Source organism: Salvelinus fontinalis, chromosome 10 (assembly GCF_029448725.1).
Source record: "Salvelinus fontinalis isolate EN_2023a chromosome 10, ASM2944872v1, whole genome shotgun sequence".
Classification (NCBI taxonomy): domain Eukaryota; kingdom Metazoa; phylum Chordata; class Actinopteri; order Salmoniformes; family Salmonidae; genus Salvelinus; species Salvelinus fontinalis.
This window is the reverse complement of record NC_074674.1, coordinates 6,958,100-6,980,692: the sequence shown is the minus strand read 5'-3', so window position 1 is coordinate 6,980,692 and position 22,593 is coordinate 6,958,100. Positions and strand designations below refer to the sequence as shown.

Below are 22,593 nucleotides of genomic sequence, written 5' to 3'. Positions count from 1 at the left end.
TCAACAAAGTCGTTAATTTAATTTTGTGTTACGTTCCTATCACAATTTTGGCACAGATTTAATAAAATCACAGAATTCAAGGCAAAGACTGCAATTAAGACTTAAATTACATTTGGGTTAAAAATCACATCTTGTACATCTTTTACATACTCATGTAAAAATTATATGTTGCACAACTGCTCACGTAAGATGTAGTGTAGGGCTCTGTACTGTAAGATGTAGTGTAGGGCTCTGTACTGTAACCTGTAGTGTAGGGCTCTGTACTGTAAGCTGTAGTCGAGGGCTCTGTACTGTAAGATGTAGTGTAGGGCTCTGTACTGTAACCTGTAGTGTAGGGCTCTGTACTGTAATCTGTAGTGTAGGGCTCTGTACTGTAAGATGTAGTGTAGGGCTCTGTACTGTAACCTGTAGTGTAGGGCTCTGTACTGTAAGCTGTAGTAGAGGGCTCTGTACTGTAAGATGTAGTGTAGGGCTCTGTACTGTAACCTGTAGTGTAGGGCTCTGTACTGTAAGCTGTAGTCGAGGGCTCTGTACTGTAACCTGTAGTGTAGGGCTCTGTACTGTAACCTGTAGTGTAGGGCTCTGTACTGTAACCTGTAGTGTAGGGCTCTGTACTGTAACCTGTAGTGTAGGGCTCTGTACTGTAACCTGTAGTGTAGGGCTCTGTACTGTAAGATGTAGTGTAGGGCTCTGTACTGTAATCTGTAGTGTAGGGCTCTGTATTGTAAGATGTAGTGTAGGGCTCTGTACTGTAAGCTGTAGTCGAGGGCTCTGTACTGTAAGATGTAGTGTAGGGCTCTGTACTGTACGATGTAGTGTAGGGCTCTGTACTGTAACCTGTAGTGTAGGGCTCTGTACTGTAAGATGTAGTGTAGGGCTCTGTACTGTAATCTGTAGTGTAGGGCTCTGTACTGTAAGATGTAGTGTAGGGCTCTGTACTGTAATCTGTAGTGTAGGGCTCTGTACTGTAAGATGTAGTGTAGGGCTCTGTACTGTAAGCTGTAGTGTAGGGCTCTGTACTGTAACCTGTAGTGTAGGGCTCTGTACTGTAAGCTGTAGTGTAGGGCTCTGTACTGTAAGCTGTAGTGTAGGGCTCTGTACTGTAAGCTGTAGTGTAGGGCTCTGTACTGTAAGCTGTAGTGTAGGGCTCTGTACTGTAAGCTGTAGTGTAGGGCTCTGTACTGTAAGCTGTAGTGTAGGGCTCTGTACTGTAAGCTGTAGTGTAGGGCTCTGTACTGTAAGCTGTAGTGTAGGGCTCTGTATTGTAACCTGTAGTGTAGGGCTCTGCACTGTAAGGCTATGTAGACCTCTGTCACAAGAAAGTAGTCTACACTTAAATAGGTCTGCCTCAAGAACTTCTTATGCAATAAAAACATGCCATCTCATGGCTGCTCTTCATCTATCGTCCTTGGCTATTATGGATGATTTTAAACTCCCTATCTGCCGACTGTTAGATGTGGTATATTCTGAATTAGTACTAAATTCTATTCTAGCTTCTAGTTTCATGACACTGGCAACTCTCTTGTCCGTCTCAGCTCGGTTGGAGAAACTGGTCCGGGGAAAAGCCCTGTGTCTTTAAAATGTGTCTTTTAAATAGGAAAGACAGATTCATGTCTTTCTGTGTTACACACAGTTGACTTGATACAATTGCTTCCCATCTCAACTCAAATATGAAACTCCTATATGTAAAATAATTGTGATTTTGAACAAAATGATCAACTCATCTCATTTTAACTCTCTGGAATATGCATGTGGTTAAAAGTAACAATTGTTCAAAGAGTAGCGAGGAGACGTTAAGCCTAAAATGTATTGAAACTGGGGAAATCACTTGCCATTATGCCACCAAATGGATGTTTAATCAACCATTCAGAGCCCCGTTGCTTCATAATTAGCGAGTGGAGGCCCCATTCCCTCCTATATAGCTTCAATTACGCAGCCATTCATATGCATAACTTGTATTCTTTTTTTAAGGCCTTTTATTTGGCTGAGTGTTTTTTGTCGTTCTATTCAATCAGACTTCCTGCATTTTCAGCAGAGAGACAGACATTTACTGCCTCTCCTGACTGACAGCAAAGAGGAAGAAGTGTTTGTTTTGACAGAAAGTCAATTGCAATCCTGATTGTGGGAAATTATAATATCATACATATGTCCTGTAGGCAATAGGCCCAAACATTTGTCTGGAAATAGAGTTACTGTGAGTAAATAGTAAACTCTTAAGGATTCCTTGGCTTTGATGTACAGTGCATGACATAACTCAACTACAGTAAACATTGTTTTGTAGCTGCTGGCATAATGCATGATTTCTGCAATCCATAAAGGAACTGACTGTGAGTGGAGTCATGTTTTCATGCAACCTTAAGCTCCTACAGTTTTTGCTCCAGTCTCGTTGTTCCATAACATTAGATCATCACTGCTCATTTCTTGCAGTCCACGATGCTGCTTTCACAAGATATCTGCTCTGTCTCCCTGTTGTTCCAGTGTCATATGTTCTACAGACGTGTGCTCCTGACCCTGTCTACACCCTGGGACATTACCACTGTGGGGGCTTCGTCCACCCCCTGGGACATTACCACTGTGGGGGCTTCGTCCACCCCCTGGGACATTACCACTGTGGGGGCTTCGTCCACCCCCTGGGACATTACCACTGTGGGGGCTTCGTCCGCCCCCTGGGACATTACCACTGTGGGGGCTTCGTCTGCCCCCTGGGACATTACCACTGTGGGGGCTTCGTCTGCCCCCTGGGACATTACCACTGTGGGGGCTTCGTCTGCCCCCTGGGACATTACCACTGTGGGGGCTTCGTCTGCCCCCTGGGACATTACCACTGTGGGGGCTTCGTCTGCCCCCTGGGACATTACCACTGTGGGGGCTTCGTCTGCCCCCTGGGACATTACCACTGTGGGGGCTTCGTCTATGTAACACAGAACAAGGTTGTCCAAAGCCATGTGGCTCCTCTTCTGAGGACCATCACGGTCCATGGAGCACTGTATCAGACCAGGCTCGCTGGCTCCTTTAGCGCAGCACAGGGTCACCTTGGTGATAAGGGTATCCAGGGGTTGAAGGGAATGCATCCAGAGAGGCAGGAAGTCCCAGCTCTGCAGCCTCACTGGCAGACAGCCTGGCCTGTGTACCTGCAGGATGTTCACCACAGACACCAAGAGGAGGGCCGCAGCGAAGGGCACGCCCACCCCAGCCATCATCCGCCAGCCTGCCATGGAGAGGGCGAAGACGAGCGAGGGAAGGATCAGGAAGCACAGAAGTAGGTAGAGTACAGCAAACCAGCGATACTTGGCTGTGCGCTGCCCCAAAGTCCTGGCCATACGGATGGGCAGGCGGGTGGTGGGCACAGGGTACCACAGCAGAATGCCCAGTATGTTGAAGAAGAAATGACACAAGGCGACCTGTAGAACAGACCAGGGTAATGTAATGACAGAGACATGATAGGACAGAAGACCCTGTAAACAGACCAGGGTAACGTAATGACAGAGATATAATGGAACAGAAGACCCTGTAAACAGACCAGGGTAATGTAATGACAGAGATATGATGGAACAGAAGACCCTGTAAACAGACCAGGGTAATGTAATGAGAGAGATATGATAGGACAGAAGACCCTGTAGAACAGACCAGGGCAATGTAATGACATAGATATGATGGAACAGAAGACCCTGTAAACAGACCAGGGTAATGTAATGAGAGAGATATGATAGGACAGAAGACCCTGTAGAACAGACCAGGGCAATGTAATGACATAGATATGATAGGACAGAAGACCCTGTAAACAGACAAGCCCCCCCCCCTCCCCGTGCTTCTACATCTGCATTGCTCGCTGTTTGGGGTTTTAGGCTGGGTTTCTGTACAGCATGTTGTGACATCGGCTGATGTAAAAAGGGCTTTATAAATGCATTTGATTGATTGATTGATTGGAAAGGATAACAAAAACAGTCATGTAAAGTTCCAGTGTAAAAGGATGAGATTTCTGTACCTGGAAAGCTGCCGCCAGCTTGTCCCCTGGGCTTGCCAATGCTGCCAGGATAGCTGTGGTGGTTGTGCCAATGTTTGACCCCAGGGTCAAAGGGTAGGCACGTTCAATGCTGATAACACCAATACCTGAGAGCACAAAATACAATAGCATCACAGAGCCATGTGATAGGGCTGCAACTCCATAGACTGAAGCTTTATTTAGTAGAGGAATCACATGGTTGGTGAGGAGACAGCATTATCTAGTTCCAGTTAAGGAACTGCTGGCTGGAGCAACAACACGTCTGATAAGTTGATCCTCAACACTGGGGCCCCTCAGGGGTGTGTACTTAGTCCCTTCCTGTACTCCCTGTTCAACAACGACTGCGTGGCAAAACACAACTCCAACACCATCATTACATTTTCTGATGACACAACAGTGGTAGGCCTGATCACCGACAACGATGAGACAGCCTATAGGGAGGAGGTCAGAGACCTGGCAGTGTGGTGCCAGGACAACAACCTCTCCCTCAATGTGAGCAAGACAAAGGAGCTGTTGGTTAAGGGCTTGTAAGTAAGCATTTCACGAAAAGTCTGCTCGGCATCTGACCGTAAGGCGCTACAGTGGGTAGTGCTTACGGCCCAGTACATCACCGGGGTCAAGCTTCCTGCAATCCAGGACCTATATACTAGGCGGTGTCAGAGGAAAGCCCATAAAATTGTCAAAGACTTCGGTCACCCAAGTCATAGACAGTTTTCTCTGCTACCGCACGGCTAGCGGTACCAGAGCACCAAGTCTAGGGCCAAAAGGCTCGTTTACAGCTTCTACCCCCAAGCCATAAGACTGCTGAACAACTAATCAAATGGCCACCGGACATTGACCCCCCCATTGACCCCCCCCTCTCCATTTGTTTTGTACACTGCTGCTGCTTGCTGTTTATTATCTATGCATAGTCACTTCACCCCTACCTACATGTACAAATGACCTAAAACCTGTACCCCCGCACACTGACTCGGTACCGGCACCCCTTGTATATAGCATTGCTATTGTTATAATATTGTGTTACTTTTTATAATTCTTTACTTTAGTTTACTTGGGTAAATATTTACTTAACTCTTCTTGAACTGCACTGTTGGTTAAGGGCTTGTAAGTAAGCATTTCACAGTAAGGTATACACGTTGTATTCAGTGCATGTGACAAAAAAAGTTTGATTTCATTTCATTTGAATAGCAGTAGCTATTCTGTGTGAGAAATACTTTGTCTCCGTGCCTCCACAGCAGATCCTAAACTCCAGGGGATTAACCAGCCCAGAAATAGGGATTCCATGGAGCCACAGCTCACTACCATGCTCCGTGGGAGAGTCCAGCCACTATGCAGTTAATTATTGCTGATCTCAGAACACTGAGGTAGATCTATCCCCCAGAGAGTGCCAGGGATTAGACAGCATGAAATGGATTCTCCCCTCTCTAGCAAATAATACACCTGGCTCCATCAGACACACATAATTAATTCCCAAACAAAACCAACCTTAATTCATATTAGTATAACCTCTTGTTTCTCCTGTAAGTGTTTCATCAACAAATAGAGCAAAAACAAGCCCTGCTTTTTTCAATTGGGTTAATGCCCCCCCACATAAAAAAAGTGAAATTCATGAGAAAAGTAATACCTCACCAAGGCTTATTAAAGAGAAACTAGTGCCACCTCCTCATTAACATATGTGTCACTATCACCACCAGAGGAATGAGTCATTTGATCTCCTGCTCAGGTCAGCTGGCTACAGAATACCTTTAGCTTAGAAGATTACAGGGCCCGTATAAGGCCCGTATTCTTAAGCGTCTCAGAGTAGGAGTGCGGATCTAGGATCAGTTTTGTATATTAGATTATAATGAATAAGATTACATAGACAGGGGGGCTGAATCTAGAGGCTAGATTCAATCAGATTCGCTCTAGCCGATTCCCGCATAGCTGTTGATTTAAAATGTCGGAGGTGGAACTGCGGTTGAGCTGTCAAATCCAGAAGCGGCTCCCGGCGTTATACCTAAAGCGAACATTGCCATTGGCTGCACGGAGTCGCGTTAAGAGAAATCCCATGCAGCCTTGTTTAAGTTCTAACCCTGATAAAGAAGTAGTTGTTTATTACAGTTTTACGAGCGGGTCGTGCTTGGGAGCTAAAAAATTCAGACCCCTTGACTTTATCCACATTTTGTTACGTTACAGCCTTATTCTTAACTTGATTAAAACATTTTTTTCTCATCAATCTACACACAATACCCCACAATGATAAAGCAAAAACAGATCCCATTACGTAAGTACTCAGAATCCTTTACTCTGTACTTTCATGAAGCACTTTTTGGCAGCGATTGCAGCCTCGAGTCTTCTTGGGTAAGACACTACAAGCTTGGCACACCTGTATTTGGAGGGAGTTTCTCCCATTCTTCTCTGTCGATCCTCTCAAGCTCTGTCAGGTTGGATTGAGAGCGTTGCTGCATAGCTATTTTCAGGTCTCTCCAGAGATGTTCGATCAAGTTCAAGTCCGGGCTCTGGCTGGGCCACTCAAGGACATTCAGAGACCACTCCTTCAGCGACCACTCAACACAGAGGCCACTCCTGCGTTGTCTTGGCTGTGTGGTTAGGGTCCTGTTGGAGGGTGAACCTTCGCCCTAGTCTGAGGTTCTGAATGCTCTGGAGCAGGCTTTCATCAAGGATCTCTGTACTTTGCTCTGTTCATCTTTCCGTTGATCCTGACTAGTCTCCGAGTCCCTGCCGCTGGAAAACATCCCCACAGCATGATGCTGCCACCACCATGCTTCACCGAAAGGATGGTGCCAGGTTTACTCCAGATGTGACGCTTGCCATTCAGGCCAAAGAGTTCAATCTTGGTTCCATCAGACCAGATAATCTTGTTTCTCATGGTCTGAGAGACGTTAGGTGCCTTTTGGCAAATTCCAAGCGGGCTGTCATGTGCCTTTTACTGAGGAGTGGCTTCCGTCTAGCCACTCTACCATAAAGGCCTGATTGGTGGAGTGCTGCAGAGATGGTTGTCCCATCTCCACAGAAGAACTCTGGAGCTCTGTCAGAGTGACCATCGGGCCCTACTCCCAAGGCCCTATTCCCCCGATTGCTCAGTTTGGCCCGGTGGTTCCAAACTTCTTCAATTTAAGAATGATGGAGGCCACTGTGTTCTTGGGGACCTTCATTACTGCAGAATTTTTGTGGCACCCTTCCCCAGATCTTTGCCTCAACACAATCCTGTCTCAGAGCTGTACGGACAATTCCTTCAATCTCATTGTCACGACCTGATCGGTTTCACCTGTCCTTGTAATTGTCTCCACCGCCCTCCAGGTGTCGCCCATCTTCCCTATTATCCCCTGGGTACTTACAGTTGAAGTTGGAAGTTTCCATACACCTTTGCCAAATACATTTAAACTCCGTTTTTCACAATTCCTGACATTTAATCCTAGTAAAACTTCCCTTTCTTAGGTCAGCTAGGATTACCACCATATTTTAAGAATGTGAAATGTCAGAATAATAGTAGAGAGAATAATTTATTTCAGCTTTTATTTCTTTCATCACATTCCCAGTGGGTCATACGTTTACATACACTCAATTAGTATTTGGTAGCATTGCCTTTAAATTGTTTAACTTGGGTCAAATGTTTCAGGTAGCCTTCCACAAGCTTCCCATAATAAGTTGGGTGAATTTTGGCCCATTCCTCCTGACAGAGCTGGTGTAACTAAGTCAGGTCTGTAGGCTTCCTTGCTCGCACATGCTTTTTCAGTTCTGCCAACAAATGTTCTATAGGATTGAGGTCAGGGCTTTGTGATGGCCACTCCAATACCTTGACTTTGTTGTCCTTAAGCCATTTTGACACAACTTTGGAAGTATGCTTGGGGTCATTGTCCATTTGGAAGACCCATTTGCGACCAAGCTTTAACTTCCTGACTGATGTCTAGAGATGTTGCTTCAATATATCCACATAATTTTCCTGCCTCATGATGCCACCTATTTTGTGAAGTGCACCAGTCCCTCCTGCAGCAAAGCACCCCCACAACATGATGCTGCCACCCCCGTGCTTCACGGTTGGGATGTTGTTCTTCGGCTTGCAAGCCTCCCCCTATTTCCTCCAAACAGAGCGATGGTCATTATGGCCAAACAGTTCTATTTTTGTTTCATCAGACCAGAGGACATTTCTCCAAAAAGTACGATCTTTGTCCCCATGTGCAGCTGCAAACCGTGGTCTAGTTATTTTATGGCGGTTTTGGAGCAGTGGCTTCTTCCTTGCTGAGCAGCCTTTCAGGTTATGTCGATATAGGATTAGTTTTACTGTGGATATAGATCCTTTTGTACCTGTTTCCTGCAGCATCTTCACAAGGTCCTTTGCTGTTGTTCTGGGATTGATTTGCACTTTCGGCCCCAAAGTACGTTCATCTCTAGGAGACATACTGTCTCCTTCCTGAGCGGTATGGCGGCTGCGTGGTCCCATGGTGTTTATACGTGCATACTATTGTTTGTACAGATGAACGTGGTACCTTCACGTGTTTGGAAATTGCTCCCAAGGATGAACCAGACTTGTGCATCTCTACAATTTTTTTTCTGATGTCTTGGCTAATTTGTCCTGATTTCTTTTGATTTTCCCATGATTTTCCCATGAGTTTGAAGGTAGGCCTTGAAATACATCCACAGGTACACCTCCTATTGACTCAAATTATGTCAATTAGCCTATCAGAAGCTTCTAAAGCCATTACATAATTTTCTGGAATTTCCGAGCTGTTTAAAGGCACAGTCAACTTAGTGTATGTAAACTTGTGACCCACTGGAATTGTGATACAGTGTAAATAAGTAAAATTTTCTGTCTGTAAACAATTGTTGGAAAAATTACTTGTGTCATGCACAAAGTAGATGTCCTAACTGACTTGCCAAAACTATAATTTGTTAACAAGAAATTTGTGGAGTGGTTGCAAAACGAGTTTTAATATCTCCAACCTAAGTGTATGTAAACTTCCTACTTCAACTGTATACCTGTGTTCTCTGCTTGTTTGTTGCCAGTTTGTCTTGTTTGTCAAGTCAACCTGCGTTTTTTCTCAGCTCCTGCTTTTCCCCAGTCTCTCTGTTTCTTGCCCTCCTGGTTTTGACCCTTGCCTGTCCTGACTCTGAGCCCGCCTGCCTGACCTCTCTGCCCTGCCATGATCCTAAGCCTGACTCCCGTCCTGTACCATGATCCTAAGCCTGACTCCCGTCCTGTACCATGATCCTAAGCCTGACTCCCGTCCTGTACCATGATCCTAAGCCTGACTCCCGTCCTGTACCATGATCCTAAGCCTGACTCCCGTCCTGTACCATGATCCTAAGCCTGACTCCCGTCCTGTACCATGATCCTAAGCCTGACTCCCGTCCTGTACCATGATCCTAAGCCTGACTCCCGTCCTGTACCATGATCCTAAGCCTGACTCCCGTCCTGTACCATGATCCTAAGCCTGACTCCCGTCTTGTACCATGATCCTAAGCCTGACTCCCGTCCTGTACCATGATCCTAAGCCTGACTCCCGTCCTGTACCATGATCCTAAGCCTGACTCCCGTCCTGTACCATGATCCTAAGCCTGACTCCCGTCCTGTACAATGATCCTAAGCCTGACTCCCGTCCTGTACCATGACCCTGAGCCTGACTCCCGTCCTGTACCATGATCCTAAGTCTGACTCCCGTCCTGTACCATTGCCCTCTACTCTGGATTATCGACCCCTGCCTGCCTTGACCTGTCGTGTGCTTCCCCCTGTTGCTGCAATAACCTTTGTTACTTCAACACAGTCTGCATTTGTGTCTTACCTGAAACCTGATACTCATGGCTTGGTTTTTTCTCTGACATGCACTGTCAACTGTGGGACCTTAAATAGACAGGTGTGTGCCTTTCCAAATCATGTCCAACCAATTTAATTTACCACAGGTGGACTCCAATCAAGTTGTAGAAACATCTCAAGGATGATCAATGGAAACAGGATGCACCTGACAATTTCGAGTCTCATAGCAAACGGTTTTTATATTAATAAATGTGCAAAAGAAATTTAAAAACGGTTTTCCCTTTATCATTATGGGATATTGTGTGTAGTTTGCTAAGATTTTTTTTTTTTTAAATAAATTTTAGAATAAGGCTGTAACGTTACAACATGTGGAAAAAGTCAAGGGGTCTGAGTGCTTTCTAAAGGCACTGTATGACCTAAATAAAAACAATGATCTGCTTTGTAGGTACCGGTTAATGACTCTGAATCTAGTCCTAGATCAGCACTCCTATGAGCCCAGAACTTACAAAGTGATCTGCATGGTAAATAGTATTTGAAACACTCACCTATGAGAGGAGTGATGGCAGAGGTGAACACTGAGCTGCTCTGAACCACAAAGGTCATGCCAGCCCCCACTAGGATGGCCAGGTAACCTGCCAGCCAGCCAAACGGGTAGGGGAAGTCTGGAGGAGGGGAGAGAGAGGAGATTCATATTACTTACAGTATGTGGAGTTTCAGTGAAGAGCTTTCAAGGGAAATATGTCAAATGCTGGGATTGTTATTTTATGCTGCCAAACATACCCTCGTATATCCTACCGATCCTCGACTTCGGCGATAGCCTCCAACACTCTACTCAGCAAATTGAATGCAGTCCATCACAGTGCCATCCGTTTTGTCACCAAAGCCCCATATACTACCCACCACTGCAACCTGTATGCTCTCGTTGGCTGGCCCTCGCTTCATACTCGTCGCCAACCCCACTAGCTCCAGGTCATCTACAAGTCTTTGCTAGGTAAAGCCCCGCCTTTTCTCAGCTCAATGGTCACCATAGCAGCACCCACCCGCAGCACGCGCTCCAGCAGGTATATTTCACTGGTCACAGCCAATTCCTCCTTTGGTCGCCTTTCCTTCCAGTTCTCTGCTGCCAATGACTGGAACGAACTGCAAAAATCACTGGAGACTCATATCTCCCTCACTAGCTTTAAGCACTAGCTGTCAGAGCAGCTCACAGATCACTGCACCTGTACATAGCTCATCTGTAAATAACCCATCCAACTACCTCATCCCCATACTGTTATTTATTTGATTTATTTTGCTCCTTTGCCCCCAGTATCTCTACTTGCACATTCATCTTCTGCACATCTATCACTCCAGTGTTTTAATTGCTATATTGTAATTATTTCGCCACTATGGCCTATTTATTGCCTTACCTCCCTTATCCTACCTCATTTGCCAACATTGTATCTAAAAAAAAATCTATTGTATTATTGACTGTAAGTTTGTTTACTCCATGTGTAACTCTGTGTTGTTGTTTGTGTCGCACTGCTTTGCTTTATCTTGGCCAGGTCGCAGTTGTAAATGAGAACTTGTTCTCAACTAGCCTACCTGGTTAAATATTATATATATATTTTATTATATTTTACTTACTGCATAATCTACCTGTGTTTTACTATCTACCTGTGTTTTATTACAGCTTTGTTTTCCTCACACAACCGAAATGTATCTATGCTTACTAAATGGCTACGTAGTGCTTACTAAAAGCTGTGCACAGCCTATGGGCGTCACCTCTAATAAGCTATGCAGAGCCTATGATGGGTCCCACCTCAAATAAGCTATGCAGAGCCTATGGGCATCACCTCAAATAAGCTATGCAGAGCCTATGGGCATCACCTCTAATAAGCTATGCAGATCCTATGGGCATCACCTCAAATAAGCTATGCAGAGCCTATGGGCATCACCTCTAATAAGCTATACAGATCCTATGATGGGTCCCACCTCAAATAAGCTATGCAGAGCCTATGGGCATCACCTCAAATAAGCTATGCAGAGCCTATGGGCATCACCTCTAATAAGCTATACAGATCCTATGGGCATCACCTCTAATAAGCTATGCAGATCCTATGGGCATCACCTCTAATAAGCTATGCAGAGCCTATGGGTGTCACCTCAAATAAGCTATGCAGAGCCTATGGGTGTCACCTCAAATAAGCTATGCAGAGCCTATGGGTGTCACCTCAAATAAGCTATGCAGAGCCTATGGGTGTCACCTCAAATAAGCTATGCAGAGCCTATGGGTGTCACCTCAAATAAGCTATACAGAGCCTATTGGTGTCACCTCAAATAAGCTATGCAGAGCCTATGGGTGTCACCTCAAATAAGCTATACAGAGCCTATGGGCACCACCTCAAATAGATATTCTTTGCAATCATAAACCACAGGGAGGATTTTTTTTTATCATAACTATATTTTCTGATCTCAATCTTCCAGCCACATTTAGATTACACCCACCTGTGTTGATGATCCTCTGGATGGCCTTAGCCACCTGGCCTTGGAGCAGGGAATTGAGCAGCTTGACCAGCAGCAACAAACATGTACACAGGAGCAGAAGAGAGCAGGCTAGCAGAATGAGGCCTACCGCCAGGTCGGACAACCACGAGTCCACAAACAGATGGCTGCCTAGGGACATCAACAGAGGACTGGGTCAGTCTTTCTACTCTGCTGCTTTTATCTGTCAAGATTATCTGTCACTAAGGCCCCACTATGGGTCCAACTAGGGCCCGCAGCCCCAGGACTGTAGCGGAATCAGTATGACTGTCAAGTATTTCCCTGTGACAGTACTTTGACACTCGCTCAATTCCAAGAATGAAAATTACATTGATTTACATTTTTCTATATTTACAAGCAGAGTCATGTTCTGTGTTGTCCAGGTTGTTGCATTGCTTTGCCAGCAGGGTTGTATTGTCGTACAGTTGAAGGAATCACCAACAGAAACATTCACAGAGGGCTGCAGGGGGATGAGAGAGAAACATCTGTCTTTGAAACCACCAAACCAGTGACTCCAGATATTTTGCACATCAAGAGGCCTGTGGCATTTGGTCCTACCGTTAAGATGTGATCCTTACACCATACCCTCACCAGACTCCTGTTACTCATGGCCTCATCTCCCATGGCGATGCCAGTGATGACAGACTTGTCCAACTGTAAGGATAAACGGGAATAAAACATGATATCGATCAATGCGAGGTGATCAAAGGAAGGATGAATGATCCAAAGACAAGCTCATAAGTCTTTCTACATTCCTGGACATGTGACTCGTGTTTGACCAAAGCCACACAGTGCAGACCCACACATTTTGCCCAACCCCGACAGTACCTGAATGATGAGTTTGGTGAGTGGTTCAGTACCTGAATGATCAGTTTGGTTATTGGTTCAGTACGTGAATGATGAGTTTGGTGAGTGGTTCAGTACGTGAATGATGAGTTTGGTGAGTGGTTCAGTACCTGAATGATGAGTTTGGTGAGTGGTTCAGTACCTGAATGATGAGTTTGGTGATTGGTTCAGTACCTGAATAATGAATCTGGTGAGTGGTTCAGTACGTGAATGATGAGTTTGGTGAGTGGTTCAGTACCTGAATGATGAGTTTGGTGAGGGGTTCAGTACGTGAATGATGAGTCTGGTGAGTGGTTCAGTACCTGAATGATGAGTTTGGTGAGTGGTTCAGTACCTGAATGATGATTCTGGTGAGTGGTTTAGTACCTGAATGATGAGTCTGGTGAGTGGTTCAGTACCTGAATGATGAGTTTGGTGAGTGGTTCAGTACCTGAATGATGAGTTTGGTTATTGGTTCAGTACCTGAATGATGAGTTTGGTGAGTGGTTCAGTACCTGAATGATGAGTCTGGTGAGTGGTTCAGTACCTGAATGATGAGTCTGGTGAGTGGTTCAGTACCTGAATGATGAGTCTGGTGAGTGGTTCAGTACCTGAATGATGAGTCTGGTGAGTGGTTCAGTACCTGAATGATGAGTTTGGTGAGTGGTTCAGTACCTGAATGATGAGTCTGGTGAGTGGTTCAGTACCTGAATGATGAGTTTGGTGAGTGGTTCAGTACCTGAATGATGAGTTTGGTTATTGGTTCAGTACGTGAATGATGAGTTTGGTGAGTGGTTCAGTACCTGAATGATGAGTTTGGTGAGGGGTTCAGTACGTGAATGATGAGTTTGGTGAGTGGTTCAGTACCTGAATGATGAGTTTGGTGAGGGGTTCAGTACGTGAATGATGAGTTTGGTGAGTGGTTCAGTACCTGAATGATGAGTTTGGTGAGTGGTTCAGTCATGACCTTGAGCATCTCTGGGGCCTTATCTCCAGAGCTGATGTGGAAGGTGTCAACTACGGCCTGAGACAGTCTTCTCAGCAGGCCTGTGGTTGCCTCCAGGGGCAGTAGCACCAGCACTGACAGCCAGTTAAAACAGTCATGCACCATGGCTCCAGCAAATGCCCTGTATTGAACAGGCCATGTTATTATAAATCATGCATGATGCCAAACTGTGGCAATACTTGGTATAGGGTTTGTTCAAATCCTAAGGAATTACAGGAGAGGAGGATACACAGCCATTTCTTACCGTTCAAACTCATCCCTCTCTCCAGCCTGCATCAGAGCAACGATGGTGTTGGTGACGGACGTCCCAATATTGGATCCCATGAGGATTGGGATGGCAGACCTCACATTGAGTACTGCACAAGCAAGGAGCAAAACAATAAACCACTATTCATCTATATTACAAAGTCACATTTTTTTATAGAAATACTCTTTCATTTGTATTGAGGCAACATGTCAATAAATATCTTTCATCTTATATTGAGGCAACATGTCAATAAATATCTTTCATCTTATATTGAGGCAACATGTCAATAAATATCTTTCATCTTGTATTGAGGCAACATGTCAATAAATATCTTTCATCTTGTATTGAGGCAACATGTCAATAAATATCTTTCATCTTGTATTGAGGCAACATGTCAATAAATACCTTTCATCTTGTATTGAGGCAACATGTCAATAAATACCTTTCATCTTGTATTGAGGCAACATGTCAATAAATACCTTTCATCTTATATTGAGGCAACATGTCAGGATATACCATTTCATCTTATATTGAGGCAACATGTCAGGATATACCATTTCATCTTGTATTGAGGCAGCATGTCAATAAATACCTTTCATCTTATATTGAGGCAACATGTCAATAAATACCTTTCATCTTATATTGAGGCAACATGTCAATAAATACCTTTCATCTTTTATTGAGGAAACATGTCAATAAATATCTTTCATCTTATATTGAGGCAACATGTCAATAAATACCTTTCATCTTGTATTGAGGCAACATGTCAATAAATACCTTTCATCTTATATTGAGGCAACATGTCAATAAATACCTTTCATCTTATATTGAGGCAACATGTCAATAAATACCTTTCATCTTGTATTGAGGCAACATGTCAATAAATACCTTTCATCTTGTATTGAGGCAACATGTCAATAAATACCTTTCATCTTGTATTGAGGCAGCATGTCAAGAAATACTCTTTCATCTTGTATTGAGGCAACATGTCAAGATATACCTTTCATCTTATATTGAGGCAACATGTCAATAAATACCTTTCATCTTATATTGAGGCAACATGTCAATAAATACCTTTCATCTTGTATTGAGGCAACATGTCAATAAATACCTTTCATCTTATATTGAGGCAGCATGTCAAGATATACCTTTCATCTTGTATTGAGGCAACATGTCAAGATATACCTTTCATCTTGTATTGAGGCAGCATGTCAAGATATACCTTTCATCTTCTATTGCAGTTTATCCTCCAGTAATCCAGACCTATTGTGTAGTATAATGCAGTACAGTAGAGGTTTTGTTTGTGTGTGTGTGTGTGTGTGTGTGTGTGTGTGTGTGTGTGTGTGTGTGTGTGTGTGTGTGTGTGTGTGTGTGTGTGTGTGTGTGTGTGTGTGTGTGTGTGTGTGTGTGTGTGTGTGTGTGTGTGTGTGTGTGTGTGTGTGTGTGTGTGTGTGTGTGTGTGTGTGTGTGTGTGTGTGACTTACGGCCCGAGGAGACGAGGCTGACGACAATGGAGGTGGAGGTAGAGGAGCTCTGGACCAGAACCGTCACCAGGATGCCAACCACCAGCCCTGCCACCGGGTTGGCCAGTATGGCGTTGTCGTTGAAGATGTCCCCAGCCACCTTACCTGTCCGCCCAGTGGGGAACACACCACTTACATTTACAGCTGTGGGGTAAGGCTAATGATTGTTATTTTTTTATTCCAATCCATAGAGTTATGTCTCATGTAGTCAGAGATTGAGGGGAGAGTAGTCATACATTAATGGACCAGGATGGATAAACCTGAATGAACCTGAGGAAGGATACCTCCTGCTAACTGGAAGGCAGAACTCAGGACATCCAACGAGCAGACGAACATGTACAGGAAGAGGAGGAGCAGGGGGATCTTGGAGACGTTGATGAAAACTGATCTCATTCTCTCTGCCTGAGTCTGGGACATTGACGAAGCAACATCTGCAGGTTAAAATAACAAGTTCCCGGCATCTCAGATAAGCTGTTGTCATAGTGAGATGAACTATTAGTTGGTTAATAGATAACCATGCATGAAAACAAACCTTCTGAATTAAATGGTTTACTTTTCAACATTATGCCTGGAGTGTTGCAGGTAAATCAGTCACACTTTATTCCATTCCTGAATGTGTCAATCCTCTCCTCCACTTACCATGTGCTTTTATGAGTGGGGATTCAGGCCATGTTTTTGGGGGGTCGGGAAGGATGTCTCCGTCCAGGTGTGACTGTTGTCCCAGGTATTTCCTCTTCACCAGAGCACATGATGAGTCCTGGAGGGGCATGCTGTCATGGAACACGTCCTATTGTAGAGGAGTCTATGTCCAGTTGAAGTAATATAGAAATGACATTAGTGACCACAGTAAAGTCAAATTACTGCTCCGGTGAGCCATCTTTCTAAGGAATGGACCCAACAGAACGTTATAAATATGACAATAAGCCAATTGGATCAGTTGACTGAGGTCAGGTGAAATAAGACTTTAATAATATAAATATTATTTTGTATAAAGTAGTCAACATTGCATTCATTCTTGATTTATTTATTTGTTAATTTAAAGGGTGTAGATTTTTGTATCGTATTCCTCCATTATGCTAATTGTTCTCATTACGTTATCTATCAGTACAATATATTTGTTGCATTTAAGGAGTGTGCACTTTGTGGATCTACACCTTTTAAAATACAGCTCGAAACGCTGTTTCTGCAAAGCATAGCGGCACTATAAAGCCTGGTGGTAGATGAAAGGTTTAGATGCTGTTTTCAATGTCTCTGGGGCTGCTGAGGAGGATGAACATCAAGCCAGTAGTCTTCCACTTCAATAATTCAAAGGCTTTACATCTGTGGGTACAAAAAGATCTCCACTGCCAGTCAAAAGCTCTCTAATCCTTTTGATTAAAAATACATATCTAGATAGCACATGCTAACTCACATCCCAAACAATGGATAATGTTAACAGGGGCCACAGAGAGAGAGAAAATCATTTGGTCATGAAAACATTGATTAGATTAGTGACAGCTATTAGATAGACTTGTCTTACCGTCTTATGCCCAACTCTTTACCACCAACCAATGACAGTATACTCCTCTTTTGACAATGTGTGAAGGAGAGAGACCTGGCTTTTGTATGTCTCCTCCTGAGTCTGAGGTGCAAAGTCTAAAAGTAGCACCTCACGTGTATAACCACAAAACATTGAATGTGCTCCAGGTGGTTAAATAATACTTAGTGCAATATGAAGAGAGAGTTCACTGATTATGTGGCAAATGTCAAAAGGCTACAACTTTCATAAGGAAAGAGACGGGGAGCATTCTTTCAGCATTACTCTGGCTTTTCGAGTGTTGGAACAGAATGCAGAGGGTGACACCCTGTGGTGAGATCTAGAGAAGCAGGCAAATGTTGCTCTCATGGAGCTGGCTGCCCACTACTTGTGTGGTCACTCGGGACAGGAACAGTTGTTGGTGAATGATGTCATACCCCCGGCTGTGAATGATGAATCTGCTTCCTGGACAGAAACGTCCGATTTCTCTCCCACAGATAAACATGATGATTCACACAGAGATATATGCCATGTAAAAGACATCATTGATTACACACACACACACACACACAAACACACACACACACACACACACACGCACACACACGCACACACACGCACACACACGCACACACACGCACACTCAGACACACACGCGGACACACACGCACACTCACACGCGCACTCACACACAAGTCATATAGACATGTAGGATCTTAATTTGAATTTGAATGGATTAACCTAGAAGTGCTTTAAATATTTATCCTATCATGTGCTGTGTTTTGGTTGAATTCTTATTTCCTTATTTGAGTGACTTCCTTTGAATCGGTTGACCTCCTTTGTGGCGACCCCTCATTCAGGGCAGGTTTTGCATGTTATTTTGGCATTAATACATGTCACATATCAGTTTGCAAACAATGTAAACAATTATAATAATCATCATCATTGAGTTAATAAAGCTGCATACCAACTTGGTCTCTTTTTTGCTTTCTTGAGTGAGACAGCTCCAAAATGCAGCCTAGCTCAGTGCTTTCTGTGGTGGTGGGGCAGCCAACGGAGCGAAGGGGTTGGTAATGTTCTCTAGTTGTGCCGTGATTGGCTCAGTGTTCTGTCACTCATGGGGACACCACGTCAGCGCAAAATCTGACGGTAGATCTCGAAAATTAAATTCCCTTGGGTGCTGCCATAGGGTTAAATTAGAAGTGCCCACCCAAGAAGGCTCAAGGATATTGGCCACAGATAAAATTAAGTTAAATCACATTACATCTATAGTAGCTTTGATTGGACTGATCATGTCAACATCATGTCATACATCATTCAAATATTAGCTAGCAAGCTAGCAGTCATCATCATGAATCAAGTCGACAATCTGATGGCAAATCCTTTTCAATCCTTGTCATATGAAGAGAAATAAGGAAGAGAAATTATAGGTAAAACATATCGGTGCTCATTGGCCATTGGACATTGGACATAAACATTACAGAAATCGCAAATTCAACAATGAGTGGTTTGGAAGGAATCAGTGGCTAACTGCAAGCATTGCAAAGCAATCACTAGCCTGCTATTCAGTGGAGTGGATGTGTGTTCCAAGTCTGGGTATAAGGGTCTCTTTTCCAAGCTTAAAAGGATAAACATGCAACATTGGCCATGCTGTCAATCCAGCATGACTTCTGCCACGCTCAAAACAACTGGAAATTCTGAACTGGGAAATCTGACTATAGTGCGTTCAAGACAACTGGGAACTCGGAAAAAAATCTATCTCCGACTGGGAAAATATGTTTATAACGGTCATCAAACTCGGAATTGCGAGTCGGGCTTCGGGCTTCTTTCTAGAGCTCCGACCTGAAGATCACTAACATCCTAATGATTCAACCTTGTTTTTTTCTGAGTTCCCAGTTGTCTTGAAAGCACCATAAATCCAGAGAATGACAGACTTTGGTGACAAAGTTTAATGACAAAATTTGCCCACGAAGGTTCTCCGCTCCACCATCCTGTTCAAGTGAGTACAGCACAACAAGGTGATTCCAAAAATGTATTTATGCTGCTGCATAAATTATGTAATATGCCAGGGAGATATGTATACTGTAGCTTAGAAGTAATACTAAGTGTATGTTGTGTTTTAAGCTGTTAGCTGTAGGTGGTGCACATGTAGCCTATAGCCTGTTTTAGAGAAATGTCATCATCGAATATTGTAAAGAGCTTTCATTGTCTGCTTATATGCCCCCTTTATTTATCTTACGGTTCTAACTTGGTATACAGGTAGAATACTGTAAGAACAGCCCATGTTCTGAATTCTGTTGCTGTAAATTTCAAAAGTGCTGAACAAATAGTTATATTGACTACGTCCGTCCTAGCTCGCTCATTAATGTCTTAATTGAAATTACGGATTGCCTCTTGTCCGCCTGTCGTCCCCTTATACCATAGTTTGTACATCTCAATTGTTAGTAAAAACCACGTTTGTTTATGCAAGTCAGCAATATCAGCTATATTTTTTTTAAAGGCAGTAAATGAGGCTGAATGAACTGTTCATGCCGAACAGTGGATTCTAGCATGTATGTGTTGTGAGTGTCGCCGGCTCTGGCCTTGTGTCATTGTTCTTGTCACGCCCTGGCCTTAGTATTCTTTGTTTTATTTATTATTTTAGTTAGGTCAGGGTGTGACATGGGGAATGTTTGTGTTTTGTCGGTTTTGGGTGATTATATATGGTAAAGGGGGTGTTGGGTGTAGTGTATGGGTTTGTGTTGAGTGCATGTGTCTAGCTGTGTCTATGTTGGTTTAGTTTTCTAGGAGAGTCTATGGTTGCCTGAATGAGTTCCCAATTAGAGACAGCTGATTTCTGTTGTCTCTGATTGGGAGCCATATTTAGGGTAGCCATAGGCTTTCATTTGATGTGGGTAATTGTCTATGTTATACGTTTGTAGCATGTATGTGCACTACGTTTGATTAGCTTCACGATTGTTTTGTTTAGTGTGAAAGTGTTTTTGTTTCGTTTTGTCTTAGTCATCAATAAAAGAGATGGCGTATTTTCCTAATGCTGCGTTTTGGTCCGTCAATCCTCCACACGATCGTGACAGTTCTGTTGCTTTTGTCCTGTAAACAAACACATTTTGATACTAAGAAGAGAGAAAAGGAGGATATTAAAGAATTTCAAACCCTGATGATCTGCCTGTGTGTGGTATTGGGATTCAAATAACTTATTGTTTTGACATACACAAGGTTTATTTACAAGTTCAATTACTTCACATTTTCAAAGTGGCATACAGACATTAATTCTGACATCAGTTCCAAAAAACTCAATGTTTTAGGAGAGTGTACATAACAAATCCACTATACCTCATACTTACACACATCCCACCTGACACATGCACATGTGTTTTCCACTCACTTAATTACACATTTATGTTAAGTGTCTGGGTTTTGTAGAGTAAGTCTCTAGTCATTCTTTGAACATATCCTCACAAACAATGCATTTTACACTTTTTATTATTTAGTAAACAACCACATTCATAAGACGTTTACAAAAAATGTAAGGCCTTTTTGTCGTTATGAGAATAAAAACTGCAGACAACTGAATAGGTTTCCAGAGGAATAATTGATGAAGCCCATGACTCTGACTCTCTGCCTGGCGCTGTCTGCCCCTTCATTTCAGTTCTTCTGATGAGGATGGACTCTCTGGGGGCTCCTGGCAGATATGGAGAATAAGATATTTTAGCAGTATCGGCAGGGAATGTGATTAGGCAATGGAAAGGTCATGTGGTCTGTGGCTCGGATGAGGCAAAAGATAAAGTGCTTTATATCCACCTCATTCTCAGTCTCCGGCTTCCCTGGCAATGATTTCTGTGTCGTGTGAAAAGCCTGGAGAAAGACTATCATTAGCATACCAACAAAAGGAAACCAGACCAAAGTTATCTATCTGATTAACACTAGTTCCATCACTAGTTTAAGGAATCGGCAGCCATCTCTCTCTCTCCTCCTCTCTCCGCCATAACATGCCACGTGTTGTAATGAAAGAAAGACCTGCAGCTCAGGTGGTTTAAATACAGCAGCAAGGGGCACTCCCAGCTGTAAAACAATGAGATGGATCAAGATGCTTTTCAATACACATGACATTTACATTTTTTAACCTTTATTTAACTAGGCAAGTCAGTTAAGAATAAATTCTTATTTACAATGACTGCCTACTCTGGCCAAACCCTCCCCTAACCCGGGACAACGCTGGGCCAATTGTGCGCTGCCCTATGGGACACTCTATCACGGCTGGTTGTGATACAGCCCAGGATCAAACCAGGGTCTGTAGTGACGCCTCTAGCACTGAGATGCAGTGCCTTAGACTGCTGCGCCACTCCTGAGCTCAAAATGAGCAGATTGGCGGACGGTGTAATGTCGTCCACCTTTTTGGCTTGTTGAATCTCATCTGTTGACTTGGACCTGTTCTTCACTGTCTGTTTATGAGGAGAGGTTGGTTGAGCCTACATGGGAAACAGGAAAAGGAAATTGTTCAGACAGGATGATGTCACCAATTGACATACTTAAGCCCCCCCCAAAAAATGTTAAAAATACACTAACTTTATTCTGTGCTGACTCCATAGTAGTCTCTGCTAGCCCCAGGTTATCTACGGTCTGTAGTTCAACGTCAATCTCTATCCACCGATGACTGTTCTTCTGGGAAATAAATCAATAGGAAACAGGACACCAGCTCAGTCAGGGCGCAGACTGAGGCTTCTCTCTGATCAGGGGCTCTCTGTGGTCCCAAGCAGGAAATGAACATAATACATTGTTAGTTTTGTTATGGAGCTTTCTCAATTGCAATAGACTTGGTCTGAAATAGCCTACTAATTTGGCGGCTTTAATGGGCGTAAGTGTATTGCTGAGACTGTCAGACTGACCTTTTATAAACCAAAACGAGTGGTGCAAAGTCAAGGAAACTTATCCCATCACAGTGACAGCCCATAGTCTACTATTAATGTCTCATATAGGGAGGAGTATATTGACCTTGAATAGGAACTAGAGTTACAGATAGTTTGCAGTACAGACTAGATTATATAATATCCACTTCTTTGTCACACACATCTCTAACCCCTCACGTGCATGCATATGTGTTTGAATGACATTTCCCATCTGGCTCCCATCAGGTTGTATGTATGATGTGTTGAAGAGGAAGCCAGAAGCAAATGGTGCTGCTTTTTAAGAGAAGACAA

At 43.6% G+C, this 22,593-nt stretch overlaps 1 protein-coding gene across 1 annotated transcript; it reads right to left on the bottom strand.

Annotated features, from left to right (window-relative positions):
• Positions 1 to 610: 610 nt before the first annotated feature.
• On the bottom strand, positions 611 to 16,677 carry LOC129863527 (sodium-dependent phosphate transport protein 2A-like). The gene is made up of 11 exons (XM_055935574.1): positions 16,519 to 16,677; positions 16,140 to 16,310; positions 15,841 to 15,984; positions 14,354 to 14,465; positions 14,035 to 14,230; positions 12,837 to 12,932; positions 12,618 to 12,738; positions 12,243 to 12,410; positions 10,301 to 10,417; positions 3,986 to 4,110; positions 611 to 3,401 (listed from the first exon to the last, which is right to left on the bottom strand). Exons 1-11 carry the CDS (start codon positions 16,646 to 16,648, stop codon positions 2,490 to 2,492), a joined length of 2,292 nt encoding a protein of 763 aa, XP_055791549.1. The 5' UTR covers positions 16,649 to 16,677; the 3' UTR covers positions 611 to 2,489.
• Between the last annotated feature and the right edge of the window lie 5,916 nt (positions 16,678 to 22,593).